Genomic DNA, 13,041 nt, shown 5'->3' with positions numbered 1-13,041 from the left:
TGTTTTATCATGCTCATTCAAAAGATTTTACAAAAAAAATAATATTATCGTTCTTGCGACATAAGCACGTAATTCTCTTTGTTAACTTATTACTGCGTATAAAGTTTATCGTGCAAAACAATACGTAGACAATTGATTACTCTGATCGATAATATAAATTAGCTGGCATGCTTTGTACACTTCAGTAATCAGCATTATGTTTTCCATCACTGGTGTCATTATTATATATTTAACATATTGTAATGCACATGGTAAACTAAATTTTAACAATATTTTTAGAACATGAATTGTAATATCACATTGCATAAAAAAATATAAACACTTTCAATCAACAGATTTGCCAAACACACAAATTTCTGGTGGCACAGATGCTGCAGATGGCAGATATCCTTATCAAGTGTCACTGAAGCATGTCGGACGTAATGACCATTTTTGCTCTGGGACCATTCTTAGTAAAAGATATGTTATTACCGCAGCAAATTGCTTAGAAAGGTATATGTCTTGTTTAATTGTTACATAACGTAATTATATATAAAATAATTATAATGCTTATTATTTATTACAGTCTACATAACGCAACCGATGTTTTCGTTGATGCTGGAAGTAACAATCTTTATTCTTCGACACGAGTTACATACAGTGCAGAAGCCCTAATAATACATCCTAATTACAACTCGACACTAGGCATTAATGATATTGGTTTAATTAGGCTAACAAAGGATATTACATTCAATAAAATTATCAAATCGATAAACTTAATACCTTTCGATCAAACTTTTGACAAGGAACTTGATTTCATAGTCACTGGTTGGGGAAAGTTTTCGGTAAGCATCAAAAATTGCATAAAAGAACAAGTTTTAATAAGTATTACTTTGAAATACTTGAAAACTTTCAGAGACGACATAAATTCTAACTATTTCAAAATCAAGGTTTAAACATTAAAAGTTTTAAATACTTTTTCTTTTAGATGAATGGCCAGATGTCGGATCGCCTGCGAGAAATTCACGTCAAGGAATTTTCTCAAGAACTGTGTCATCAATTGTACAAAAACATCACCAATAATCACATATGTAGTCGACAAGCGATTGGTAAAGGAATATGCGATGTGAGTATAATCGTAAAATAAACTTGTTACTTTATGACAAACCTTTAGAGTGCTAGAAATAAAAAAAAATGTTTAGTAAAAAATAATCATCGTTGATTTAGTCTACGTTAATGTTAAATTGATTGTATTAATGCTTAAAGAATTGATATATCGGTAAAAATTCTAATAAATTTTAACATACGAAACCGGCTACCTTGATAGGGTGACATCGGTAGTGCACTTACTTACGACAATGAGCTGATCGGCATTGCATCCTTTAATGCTATTCCATGCGGCAATGGCTATCCAGATGTGTTCACTAGGGTACTCCCTTACAAACCGTGGATCAACAGTTATATTAATGCAGGAAGCAATCAACGATTAAATATCTTCTTTGTACTTTTTGTGATATATTTATGTATATATTCATTTTTGTAGAAAAATATATTTTATCGTGCGGACCTAAACCTATTAATTTGTTTTATCGATGAATATTACGATAAAAATAAAACATTTAAAACAAAACATTTAAAACAATTGGATTATTATTGGATAATTGTATACGTATACTAAAACTTATTATAAACAGCTCAGATCAAATAATTCACATTTATAATGAAACCGTATTTAGCAATGATTTCCGTAATAAAATTTTTTAATATACTAATAATATTTCGTTATGTTTTTGTTAAATTTTCAAAGTTATTGTTTGAAAGTGTACGTAAATTTTATTAGAACTTATATACTTATATTAAATATAACACTTATAATATTCTTACGTTATTTTTTTAAACAAATCTGTTTAATACACCATAATCTTTATTTTGATTTTCAGTCTTTTTCGACGTTGTTGCCTTCTGTTCTTCACGAAGAGTTTCAATCATTTCCTAAAAAAAAAACAATGTATATTATTCGAGATCTAATTTATAAATACCAAAACATAATTCAAAATTAATTTTAAATAAATGCAAAATGTTTACCCGACGATTTAAATCTTTCAATATTTTTTTAGTTTTTATTATTTTGGCGGTACCACCTTTTCCCTTAGCTTTCGTTCGTCGAGGTTCAAAATTGATTGGTTTTGGTTTAATATACTAAAAATAACATTATTACAATATTAAACGTCATAATTATGCATTAGAAAATATTCTGAATTAAACATATTTTAATTTCTTACTAAAAGTTTCTTCTTTGCTTCTACTTTTTCTTTGTATGAAGGTACATCAACTTCAAGTATTTCAGTTGAGTCAAGAGTAATTAATTCCGGTTGTATTTTCTCCAAAAGCGCTTTTACTTCTGTCTCTCGTCTTTGATTCTTAGTTTGGAAAGGATTAATCTCATGCGCGTCATAGTTCGCTTCTGCACTGCCTGGCACTAACAACGATGAAAATTCATTTGCCGTAGAAATTCCCAAAACGTCTTCGTACGGGCAAAATTTCACGCAGTTTACATTGCGAGCAGTTCTATGTCGCAAATATGGCGTAAAATTACTTGAAGTTTCTCTAACATAAAAAGAAATATAAATAATAGTAAAAAGTCCTTATATTATATATTACATTTATTTGATCATAAAATTACCTATAAACTTCAACTACATTGCCCATTCCAAGTGCAAGTAAACCACACTGACTATAAGACATACGATGAGCGGGTGAACGAAGATGTAAGTCGCTTACCGGTCCTGCTAATTGTCTAATATCCCATATTTTTACTGACTTATCTATAGAACTGGTTGCCATATAAGTTCCATGTGGATGAACAGCACATGTCATAATGGATTGATGGTGGCAAAGCATTTTTGCTAATGGTTTATAAGAGTTTGGAGACCACATAGAAACTATTCCTTTTGAATCACCTACACACAATACTGCATTACTTGGATTCTGTGTCATCACCTATTAAAAATTAATAAACATTTAAAATTTAATATAAATAATAAAAAATAAATGTAATTTTTTATAATACTCACAGATATTCTGCCTAAATGAGAATTATAACGAGCTATTTGTTTGCCTATAGATACATCTACCCAAGCCATGTGTCCATCCTTTGATCCACTAGCAAGCAAAAAGTGATATGGCAAAAATTCTAATCTGGTTACACCATTCATTCTTTTTAAACAGTGTAATTCTATTCCCTGATTATCATATACATAAACCCAGTCCTTCTGAGCAACTGCAAACATAGTTTCCACATGCAGCCATGTAACATCATGCACAGATTCCATCACATTTATTTCACAGGCCAGTTTTTTAGTCACCCAGTCAAAAGCTGCTAAATGACCTTGTTTGCCTCCTAACAACAAATGTCTACCATTTCTAGTATATTTAAAACAATATGGGCCAAATTGCAAATCTAATTTAAAACGTTTGGCTGCACTTGTTATATCTACACTCTCTGCTATTTGTTTCTGTCGATACTCAGTAGTGACTTCTCCAGGCTCTGCTTCCATATAGCCATGTTCTTCTGTCAATAATAATTCTGCTCTAGCAGAAGCTTCCACCTGTTCTTCTATAGCTTGTTCTTTCTGTTGTAATTTTTTTCTCAAAACTTTGTTTTTTATTGTACTTGTCTTTTGTTTTAATTCAATTCCAGGACCCTTAGAGTACTTTGCTAATATTGTTTTATCAATTGGCATCTTTCCAGAGTGTTTATTCCTTTTTTTAACAGTTGTCATCTTTTCATGATATCGTTTGTTCACTAGAAACGACACAAATGTAATGTTAAATAATTGAAACTACAGCCACTAAATACTAATTAAAAAATACTATATATACATAATTTATTTTAATATATATTGTAATGCAAGATTTTTAATTACATTCTCCAGACTTAACAATTATTTAAAGTAAAAATATTTTTCTCTTTACAATATTAAGTAATATCTAATCTTTTTATTATTTTATTGTGTGTGAATTTTTCCTGCACACGTGAGTTAACCTCAAAATGTAATCTGTTGTAACATATCGTTGATTGCGTCAATAAAAGAGAAAAACATAAATCGAATAACAAAGCACGATTTTCCTGCTCATACCTGGTGGTTTCATTTTAATTTTCAATTTTTAATCACGTATTAAACACCGTATTTAATTGAATTGTTATTCGATAACAAGGTGGAAACTGTATTACAATTCTTTTAGCCATAACAGTTCATAATGCAGAGGGGCCATCGATAGAGACAGCACCATCGGCCGCCATGTTAAAAAGGTGTAGTTGTTCAACGTAAGTGCTTCTGTGGTGTACTGTGCTGTGAGCAATCTGGAGTAGTCTAGATAACTCTAGGTTACCATTTGCATGCAGTCCTCAGTGAGCGATTGCGTTATTCTTTAATTTACACTGATTTCGTTGTGTCGTAGATTCATTACGTGGATTTTAACGTTGGAAAACTAAGTTTCTACGCAGAGGCATGGCGTTTATTTCTACAAGAGCAATTTTTAGTCCCGGTATGATTTAAACTTTAAACTCGAGACCGTGTTCCACGTTGAAGGCAATGGCGTAATTTTCAAGCTAACTTTTGCCAAACATTTTGTCTTTATTCTACCGCCGAAATCTCTTTGTCAATTAATTAATTATTAAGCGCGATTGTTTTGTAAAAATAGGGTTAGGTACGAGCAACAGCAAAGTACTTTATTTTTATCTGATAAATTATTCTTTTGTTTCAGTGTTGAGACAAACTCTAAAGCAAATCATCTTTGCGAACCAGTTGACGAAATGTGTAAGCTAACCTTTCTCGTAAACAATGTGCTTTAATTTTTATTATTTTTAATCTTTATTTTTAGCAACGTTGTCAAATAAACGGTCAACTATTTCTTCCAACGGTTATCAGTCAGAGATTTTATGCGGAAAAAAAAGTTTTTAATCGCGACAAACCACATTGTAACATAGGAACTATTGGTCATGTAGATCACGGGAAAACCACTTTGACAGCAGCTATTACCAAAGGTATTGTTTCTGGATTATTAATTACTTTGTAAATAAAAGCTGATTAATTTCTTGAATTAATGGAACATTGTTTTATAAACAGTACTTGCTGAAAAACAATTGGCAAAAGCCAAGGAATATAATGAAATTGATAATGCTCCTGAGGAGAAAGCTCGTGGTATTACCATTAATGTCACCCACATTGAATATCAGACAGAAGGTCGTCATTATGGACATACAGATTGCCCAGGTCATGCAGATTACATTAAAAATATGATCACTGGCACTGCTCAGATGGATGGCGCTATACTGGTTGTTGCTGCCACAGATGGTACAATGCCACAAACTAGAGAGCACTTGCTCCTTGCTAAACAGATTGGTATTCAATATATTGTTGTGTTTATTAATAAGGTATTTATTAATGATGTACAAGTAAAGAATATTCTAAAAATAAGATAATAAATGTATTAAATAATGTTTTTAAGATTGATGCTGCAGATTCAGAAATGGTAGAATTAGTGGAAATGGAAATACGAGAGCTGTTTTCTGAAATGGGTTACGATGGCGATAATATTCCAATAGCAAAAGGTAGTGCACTCTGCGCACTCGAAGGAAAAAACCCCGAAATAGGTTCACAATCTATTTTGCAGTTATTGGAGATGGTAGATAAATATATTCCAACTCCCGTAAGAGAATTGGATAAGCCCTTTTTACTTCCTGTAGAAAACGTATATTCTATTCCTGGTAGAGGTACTGTGGTTACTGGTAGACTAGAACGCGGAAAACTCAAGAAGGGAACAGATTGTGAATTTATTGGTTACAATAAAGTTTTAAAAAGTGTAGTCACAGGTGTAGAGATGTTTCATCAAATATTGGAAGAAGCCCATGCCGGCGACCAGCTTGGTGCTTTAGTAAAAGGTGTAAAGAGAGATGATGTAAGAAGAGGAATGATAATGTGTAAACCTGGCTCTATGAAAGCTTACGATCATATAGAAACGCAAGTTTATATGTTGACTAAAGAAGAAGGTGGTAGGAGAAAACCAATTGCGAACATGATACAATTACAAATGTTCTGTAGAACGTGGGACGTTGCGGTACAATGTACGATAGTGGGAAAGGACTTAGCTATGCCAGGAGAGGACAGCACGTAAGATGATTTATTTTATGAGAATTTTATTCATTTTTTTATGTTTATCCTTTATGTATTTATTATATTTTATTGCAGATTAATATTGAAATTGATACGACCAATGGTATTGGAAAAGGGACAACGTTTTACGTTAAGAGATGGAGTAGTAACTTTAGGAACTGGCGTAATCACCAACACTATGAAATTACTTACAGACAATGAACGACACGAACTCCTCGAGGGCAAGAAAGCGATATTAAAAAAAGAGAAGAAAGCACAAAAAAATTAACGTATTTGATAAAACGTTTGTTACAAAATGATTGTGCCGTGTAATAAAAATAACGTAAGTTAGTTCAGAATTTAATTGAAACTTTCAAATATATGTCTACTCGTAATATCCGACATTCCTTTTAAACAAAAATTTGATTTACATATGCCACGGAGCGCCGAGAGGATCGAAAGAATACGCCTCAAAACAGCCAAGGAAAGGGATTGAGAAGACGGGGGGAAAAGTAATGAGGTGCGTTTTCTCGATCTCGGCGTTTTGCGGTACATTGTTCACTGTAAGGTAGACATGGCACGTGCTTCGGGAACGGCGACTATGATACGTGACCTTAGCGTGGTATGTGTTTACACGTACGCTAATCCGCCGCGGATCGTCGGTTGTCGAGGACTGTGGGAAGTGGGCGGGAACGCGTCCCCACTCCCCCCACTATTTCCCCCCTCGGTAGCGCATGTGCTGCGGTGCTTCATATGTGATTGAACCACACCACGTTAAGGTCATGTACGTTAGCCGCCGTTGCCGCAGCAAATACCAAATCTGTCTTTCATTGTACAATGAAAAGCTGATATGGCGTTTGCTGCGACGAAGCGGCGACGACGGCTGGCGTATGTGACTTCCCTTTCTCGGCCGCCGAGTACGAGTGATGTAGTAGTAGTTCCCCTTTCTACGCACGTGCTTCGTGTGAGATTCGACGCACACCACGCCAAAGTCACGTACGCTAGCCGCCGTCGCAGCACCATGAATGCCATTCCTGACGGTGAGTATACAAGTAATATTTTAAATAAATAATGTTAGTAAAACAGATTATGTAATGATCAATATAAAAGCATTGAATATCTCCATATATTACTTATAGCTTTAAAAACAGTTTGATAATTTATTAAAGTTCATACATCAGCTGATACAATCTGCTTCAAGCAGAACAATGAAACATTAGAAGTACTTACATAAGAATTAAATATACATGTTGCAGAGTGTCATTTTTAGTTTTTTTTGTTAGATATTCGGTAGTGTTACTTATATGCAATGTATTTTTGTTTCTATCGGATTTCTTAGTTAATGGGAACGAGGATTTCAAAGATTAACATTTTCACATACTCCTAACAGAACAATTATCTTGCATAGAAAAAAAACCACTGTTTATTTTTAGTTTAAGTTAAACAAATCATACATTCATCTTTTGCTTATAAAAATAGCAAACAGTCCTTGTCGAAACGGACAGACGCAACAGGCTATGAATCTGTTTCACTTCAATCTCGGAACATTCTTGCCATTAAACTAGGAGACTACACCACGAAAGTGGTGGAGACGCTTACTCGTGAAAGATGGTCGCTCTTTTAACATTCATACTTTTTAACTCACACACAGTAAGTTTTTCTTTAACCAGGTTTTATTAAGAACGTGTATATGTGGTATAAGTTAATGTTTTAGTGATATCTCAGTCCAGTTTTACTTTGCTGTTCATACTTAAGTATGCAAACAGTGACTTCTAATATTAATTTCGCATGAATCTCGCACGATGCTTTCTTATTAATTGATTATTGCATGCCGATCTAAAATATACAATTAAGTTCAATTAAAAACTAACATGTTGTCATGTTAAATTATAACAAGATTGAAGTGACTTGTACCGAGCGTCTCCTTTCTCAGCGATTGACTGATCAATCACTATAAAAAATGTACCACGACTTGTAAGAAAAATTTACATTTTGCGTCAGTGCAGTTCTTTATTTAAACCCGATAGTAATTTTGTTTTGTTTATAACTGTACCTATTTCAAAATTAATAGTTTTAATTATATTTTATTAAGAAGTTTAGTGTTAGAAAAAAACCAAGTAAAAAAAAACGAAAAAAATAATAGAAAACTACTTTTGATAAGCCTTAAAGTGGGTTAGCACGAATGTGTTCAATATATAGCGCGTCTTACACAATTCCATTTCTTATGTATATATGTACATACACACGCACGCACGCACATTTATACAAACAAGCGAATCAGAAAATGCAGTGAATTTCATTCAGTTGTTCGTATTATATCGTATCAACTTCAGCGGGCTGTGTTCCATGAACTCGTATCATAAGTTGTTTCCACAGTTTCTCGATTACTTTATTCCATTTCTAATTCACAAATTTATGTGATAATATATCACCATCATTACATAAGAATTTTACAAAATCTAAACATTCATGTTCAAATTGCATACAGAATCACACACATTGCGCATTCCATATTAAAACACATTCAAGTAACCCATCTTTAAGGCTATACATGTAATATGCAAGTTCACAGAAGTTGTGTGTTCAGCATAAAGCATCGAACTAAATATTGCGTGTTATTTTTTTTTTTTTTTCTCAAAGAAAAAATCTTTAATTTTTATGAAAATGTACGAGTGCGCGATACAACCAAGGAACACCCGTGTAATAGGCCTTACTTTCTGTAAAGGCCATGCCCAGCATTAAATAAACTAAAGGTCTTCGTCGTCCTCTGGTAATGCTGTCTCTTGAGCCTCCTTGAGATCTTTCTCGATTTGTTGCTGCCAATGTGGATCCATGGTGACTTCCGGTGGCAACAATGCAGGCATAGCAACAAATTCCAAATTTGGATCTCCAATCAATTTACGCGCCAACCACAAGAAAGGTTTTTCAAAGTTGTAATTGCTTTTTGCACTAATATCATAGTACTGTAACATAAAAATTTTTTACATTTTATATAAACTGTAAAATACATACAATATTAATAATAGAACCAATTTTAGATTAGAAGGATAGTAACATCATTTTATATAGGAACTGAATTATCACTAAAAATTTAAAGAAAAAAGAATAAAAGATTTAAAAAGAAATAAAAGGTACAAAGCAGATAATAATACCTGTAGGTTCTTCTTTCTATGAAATACAATGCTCTTGGCTTTAACTTTTCTATCCTTGATATCGACTTTGTTACCACATAGAACGATTGGTATATTTTCGCAGACGCGAACCAGATCTCTATGCCAGTTAGGTACGTTTTTATATGTTACTCTTGATGTAACATCAAACATGATAACGGCACATTGTCCTTGAATGTAATAGCCATCGCGAAGACCACCAAATTTTTCTTGGCCAGCTGTATCCCAGACGTTGAAGCGAATCGGTCCGCGATTAGTATGAAAGATCAGTGGATGAACCTCTACTCCCAGAGTGGCAACGTATTTCTTCTCAAATTCGCCAGTCAAGTGCCGTTTGACAAAGGTGGTTTTGCCAGTACCACCGTCGCCGACCAGCACGCATTTGAAGGTTGGCATATCAGGTTCATTTGCCATTTTTGAAGCGTTAGTTTCTCGTTATCACGGTTCAAATCAGGAACACACCGTTCTGTAACATGAGAAATAATAATTGGACACTTAATCTACTGAAATGCGAGTGAGAAAACATGACGAAAATAACAAAAGCGCGGCCTCAACACGCTTCAAGGCGTCTCCACGAGGAGTTCACACTCACAGGAACGGCCGGGAAACTGATCGTGTCCGTTAGGTCAGCGAAAGGATGTGACCGATCGAATAAACTAGAAAACCTTACGGTCACGCGTGCGAAACGTGATCGCGGATTCGTTTACGCGACCAGAGGAAGAATTAGCGCGGTGAGAATGCTCGACGGTTCGCGCAGATGGCAATCGGTTTAAGCCGCGAAGAGGATAGAAGGTAGAAGCCGGTCGCGAGAGACTGCCGGTGTTGAACGGGGGGGTTGACTCGTCCACTGGACCGAGTGGCGAAGAATGGCGCCCGCTCGTGTTGTCCGCGAGCCGGGCCTTCTCACTGAAATACGTTTTGCTGACCGGTTTGTAGCTTGCGGCGTGTCTTTTTTTAGCGCGCATCGCGTTTACCGTCGCTTGCCGCGACTGCCGCCGCCCTCGCTTACCTGGCTTCGACGGCGCGTGTACGAAATTTCCCGGGTACGCGGTGACGCACGTGAAAATGAACGTTAACACTCACCGTGCTGTACAGTCGGTATGGCTCACAATGGCGTTCCTCTGGACGGTCGAGTGGAGGCGATGCCACCTCGCCGATTCGCCGAGTCGAAGGGGCACGGATACGCTTAGCCGGCTACTCAAAATCGACGAGAAAAAATCGAATTCGAATTTTCGCGTATATCTTTTGCCCAACGAAACGTCGCTAGTTCAATAAGACGTGCGTCTTTACTCTCGCTTGACGCGGGTTCGGGGACGGGTCACGGGAAACGGACACGCTTGCCATCAACGACATCTGCACTCGGCGCGCCAAGCAGGGATTACAGGTTGTGCAGTTGCTCTTTACTTCCTCTCCCATTCCACTTCTCGTCGTGCGCGGCAAGAGATGATTCTCGACCGTCGTCTTCGTCCTCGTCCTCGTACTTCTCGCAGAACATCCGAAGAAACTTGGCCCTTCCTCGACCTAACAATAGCCGCCTCGATCGCACTCGAGTTCGTAAGTTTCGACATTATCGCGAGCAAAAGTACGATCTTTCGCCGAGAGTATCTAGCTGCTTTCGGACAATTTATTGCTATTATTGAAAATTATGCCTTTCTAATATAAGTAACGTAATCGTACAATTTTATTCAAATGAATATCAAAGCGCAGTTTTTATCGACGAACGTCGCACTGTCGTCAAATAAATATCGCACGCAAGAGATGGCGCGAGAACGCTTTCGATTTTGCATTTATATTATCAGTATTGTCGCTGTTAGTTGCATTACGGATTTATGCATTATAAAGCAAATCTTTATTATAGTTTACTCAAATTTAGATCAAGTTCTCTTCTTTCATATGACGAATGCACAATTCTCGCACGAAAGATATCGTGTTTCGTTAATTTATTTTTCCAAAAATATATACCATGCAATAGTTATTTTTCTAATCATTATTTAATTTTCTTTTTCAGGTAATGGCGGACAAACTACAATAACCATTGGTACTACATGGAATGAAGAAACGGAATATACATCGATGAGAACAAGGATAATTGTGACGTGAGGGCTGAAAAATTCTGGCTGCGTCCTTATTTCAGGGCGATGACGTGTCGTGAGACACAGCCCTGAGGAAAAGCTGACGTCATCGGCGCATGCGTGCCGCGCCGGAACGGCACTGCAGAAGCAGGCGAGTTAGAGAGTCTATCGATTTTACGATCGTGCCTCGCTCGCAGTACCAGTGCGCCCGTCGTTTCCTTTAGTTTTTTAGTGGACGTCGTACATGGATAAAATCGTGAATGGGATTATTCGCTAGACACGCCGCTCCGTACACCGCCCGCTGACTCGCAACTCCTCGTCACCCTTCACCATGACTAAGGATAGATTAGCAGCCCTCGTCGCGGTAAGTGAACACTACTCTCGGGCCTGTTCGTTTTCGCTGCACTTCTGAACGAGTGCACCCTGGTGCAATAAGCAAAATGATAGAATGTATATTCGTTTCACTCGAACTTAATGCGCTGCTTCAGAAGTGCAGCGAGAACGAGCAGGCCTCTTACTAGTTCGCCGCTCTCTTTCTTTCTCTCTCTCTTTCTCTCTCTCTCTATATATATATATATATATGTCTCTTCCTCTCTCGCTCTTTCTCTCTCTCTCTTTCTTTTTTTCTCTCTCTCTTGCTCTCTCGCTCTCACGTTCTCTCTCTCTCTCACTCATACGTGTACGATGCTCTGGTGCACCAGATAACCGAGCTACACCGTCGACACTCGCGCATAGTCGTCGTCGTCCGCACGTATTCACGCCCTATGGCACCGTGAAGTTAAGCGCGTGTAACAGCGACAGTGTGTTACTCGGTGCTTCGGACTCGCTCGCAGAGTCTCGTCGCGGTCGCGTAGTTAACCGGAGGCCGTTGTCGCATCATCACTGAGATAGGCGTAACCGGCGGATGACAGGCCTCGGCCTGACTCGGCGTCCGAGCTGACAGGTGTTTCGCGAGCCGTGAGCCTCGATCCGTTGTCGGCTATTTCGCGCGGTGCTGACACCGGTGATAGTCCCGTCGTTCGCGAACCGGTGCGTCGCGCGGTCCATGGCGACCATGGCCGGCCTTGTCGCTTATCGGTGCGACGTCAGTGAACAGAAAACGTATCTTTATCGCCGAGACCGAGATCGGCGTCCACCTCGTCGAAGGCCACCCCAAGGATTCTGTACACACGCGAGGATGACGACTGTGTCCATTCACGGCCGCGTCGCAAGCCTTTCGGAAGCTATCTGGATTGTAGCAGGTCACTTTTCGTAAATTTTTTTACTTTTTTATAGTTTATTGAACTTGACGTTTATTTCCGCCCACGTCGATTAATTTTTATCTCGGTCTAACCTTTTGCCCTGTATCATATTATTTTTTACTCTTGAAAAAGAAAGAAAATTAAAATTAAAATTAATTTACATTGCAAGAGTGGACGAATGCTTTTTAATGTCGAGCTCCTTCGCACCGCGATCGATTTAAATCGCCGAGCGGTAATTGCGCGCGCCTATTAAGGAGCCTCCCAAGAGTTTTTAATGAAAACCGTTATATCGAGTCGCCGCAACGTGCTTCGTAACGTCGGCCTCTGCGTCAAAATATTCGGGCGTCAAGCGCTTTCGGCGATTATTTTACAATGCGGGAAAGAAGTGTCGAAAGAGCGCGGGCGAAAAAATTCGCTCCATTAT

General features: G+C 37.3%; 5 protein-coding genes across 14 annotated transcripts in view; 3 read left to right on the top strand and 2 right to left on the bottom strand.

The window, feature by feature from the left end:
* Window positions 1–158: 158 nt before the first annotated feature.
* LOC139102912 (chymotrypsin-2-like) lies at window positions 159–2,068 on the top strand. The gene is made up of 5 exons (XM_070657114.1): window positions 159–251; window positions 336–492; window positions 566–824; window positions 968–1,105; window positions 1,307–2,068. Exons 1-5 carry the CDS (start codon window positions 197–199, stop codon window positions 1,520–1,522), a joined length of 825 nt encoding a protein of 274 aa, XP_070513215.1. The 5' UTR covers window positions 159–196; the 3' UTR covers window positions 1,523–2,068.
* Window positions 1,612–4,260, bottom strand: LOC139102892 (WD repeat-containing protein 46). The gene is made up of 6 exons (XM_070657074.1): window positions 4,119–4,260; window positions 3,054–3,784; window positions 2,663–2,979; window positions 2,262–2,586; window positions 2,065–2,178; window positions 1,612–1,971 (listed from the first exon to the last, which is right to left on the bottom strand). The coding sequence occupies exons 1-6, from the start codon at window positions 4,129–4,131 to the stop codon at window positions 1,873–1,875; spliced, it is 1,599 nt and encodes a 532-aa protein (XP_070513175.1). The 5' UTR covers window positions 4,132–4,260; the 3' UTR covers window positions 1,612–1,872.
* An 82-nt stretch (window positions 4,261–4,342) lies between these two features.
* LOC139102898 (elongation factor Tu, mitochondrial) lies at window positions 4,343–7,917 on the top strand. The gene is made up of 6 exons (XM_070657090.1): window positions 4,343–4,527; window positions 4,747–4,799; window positions 4,864–5,026; window positions 5,109–5,416; window positions 5,491–6,152; window positions 6,231–7,917. The coding sequence occupies exons 1-6, from the start codon at window positions 4,491–4,493 to the stop codon at window positions 6,421–6,423; spliced, it is 1,416 nt and encodes a 471-aa protein (XP_070513191.1). The 5' UTR covers window positions 4,343–4,490; the 3' UTR covers window positions 6,424–7,917.
* An 832-nt stretch (window positions 7,918–8,749) lies between these two features.
* Window positions 8,750–10,563, bottom strand: Ran (RAN, member RAS oncogene family). 3 transcript variants are annotated; one of them, XM_070657128.1, is made up of 3 exons: window positions 10,314–10,563; window positions 9,287–9,770; window positions 8,750–9,097 (listed from the first exon to the last, which is right to left on the bottom strand). In XM_070657128.1, exons 2-3 carry the CDS (start codon window positions 9,716–9,718, stop codon window positions 8,882–8,884), a joined length of 648 nt encoding a protein of 215 aa, XP_070513229.1. In that variant the 5' UTR covers window positions 9,719–9,770; window positions 10,314–10,563; the 3' UTR covers window positions 8,750–8,881. The 3 variants fall into 3 exon arrangements, with proteins under 3 accessions (XP_070513229.1, XP_070513230.1, XP_070513231.1); XM_070657129.1 differs by having other exon boundaries at window positions 10,388–10,563; XM_070657130.1 differs by lacking the exon at window positions 10,314–10,563 and adding an exon at window positions 9,897–10,231.
* Window positions 10,564–11,340: 777 nt separating this feature from the next.
* Window positions 11,341–13,041, top strand: part of LOC139102911 (syntaxin 1A) — a 53,462-nt gene continuing 51,761 nt past the window's right edge. For 2 of the 8 annotated variants that reach the window (XR_011545792.1, XR_011545790.1), the window contains exon 1: window positions 11,351–11,740. Coding sequence is in view for 3 of the 8 variants with exons in the window: in XM_070657111.1 (XP_070513212.1) it covers window positions 11,708–11,740 (33 nt within the window). In the remaining 5 variants the exon portion in view is untranslated. Of the gene's footprint in view, window positions 11,741–12,238; window positions 12,618–13,041 lie in introns of those variants that run through there. The other 6 variants (XM_070657111.1, XR_011545791.1, XR_011545793.1 and 3 more) reach the window with 6 other exon arrangements.

Source organism: Cardiocondyla obscurior, linkage group LG05 (assembly GCF_019399895.1).
Source record: "Cardiocondyla obscurior isolate alpha-2009 linkage group LG05, Cobs3.1, whole genome shotgun sequence".
Taxonomy (NCBI): domain Eukaryota; kingdom Metazoa; phylum Arthropoda; class Insecta; order Hymenoptera; family Formicidae; genus Cardiocondyla; species Cardiocondyla obscurior.
The sequence above is the reverse complement of the archived record's forward strand: the minus strand, read 5'-3'. Positions and strand labels throughout refer to the sequence as shown.

Coding starts and splice junctions, on each gene's coding strand:
- LOC139102912 (XM_070657114.1), top strand. CDS start 197: ATGTTTTCCATCACTGGTGTCATTATTATATATTTAACATATTGTAAT. Junction 252..335: donor AACATATTGTAATGCACATG/GTAAACTAAATT, acceptor TTCAATCAACAG/ATTTGCCAAACACACAAATT. Junction 1,106..1,306: donor TTGGTAAAGGAATATGCGAT/GTGAGTATAATC, acceptor CTACCTTGATAG/GGTGACATCGGTAGTGCACT.
- LOC139102892 (XM_070657074.1), bottom strand. Junction 2,587..2,662: donor AATGTAGTTGAAGTTTATAG/GTAATTTTATGA, acceptor TTTTTATGTTAG/AGAAACTTCAAGTAATTTTA. Junction 1,972..2,064: donor TGAAAGATTTAAATCGTCGG/GTAAACATTTTG, acceptor TTTTTTTTTTAG/GAAATGATTGAAACTCTTCG.
- LOC139102898 (XM_070657090.1), top strand. CDS start 4,491: ATGGCGTTTATTTCTACAAGAGCAATTTTTAGTCCCG. Junction 4,528..4,746: donor AAGAGCAATTTTTAGTCCCG/GTATGATTTAAA, acceptor CTTTTGTTTCAG/TGTTGAGACAAACTCTAAAG. Junction 4,800..4,863: donor CGAACCAGTTGACGAAATGT/GTAAGCTAACCT, acceptor CTTTATTTTTAG/CAACGTTGTCAAATAAACGG.
- Ran (XM_070657128.1), bottom strand. CDS start 9,718: ATGGCAAATGAACCTGATATGCCAACCTTCAAATGCGTGCTGGTCGGC. Junction 9,098..9,286: donor ATAGAAAGAAGAACCTACAG/GTATTATTATCT, acceptor TTTATGTTACAG/TACTATGATATTAGTGCAAA.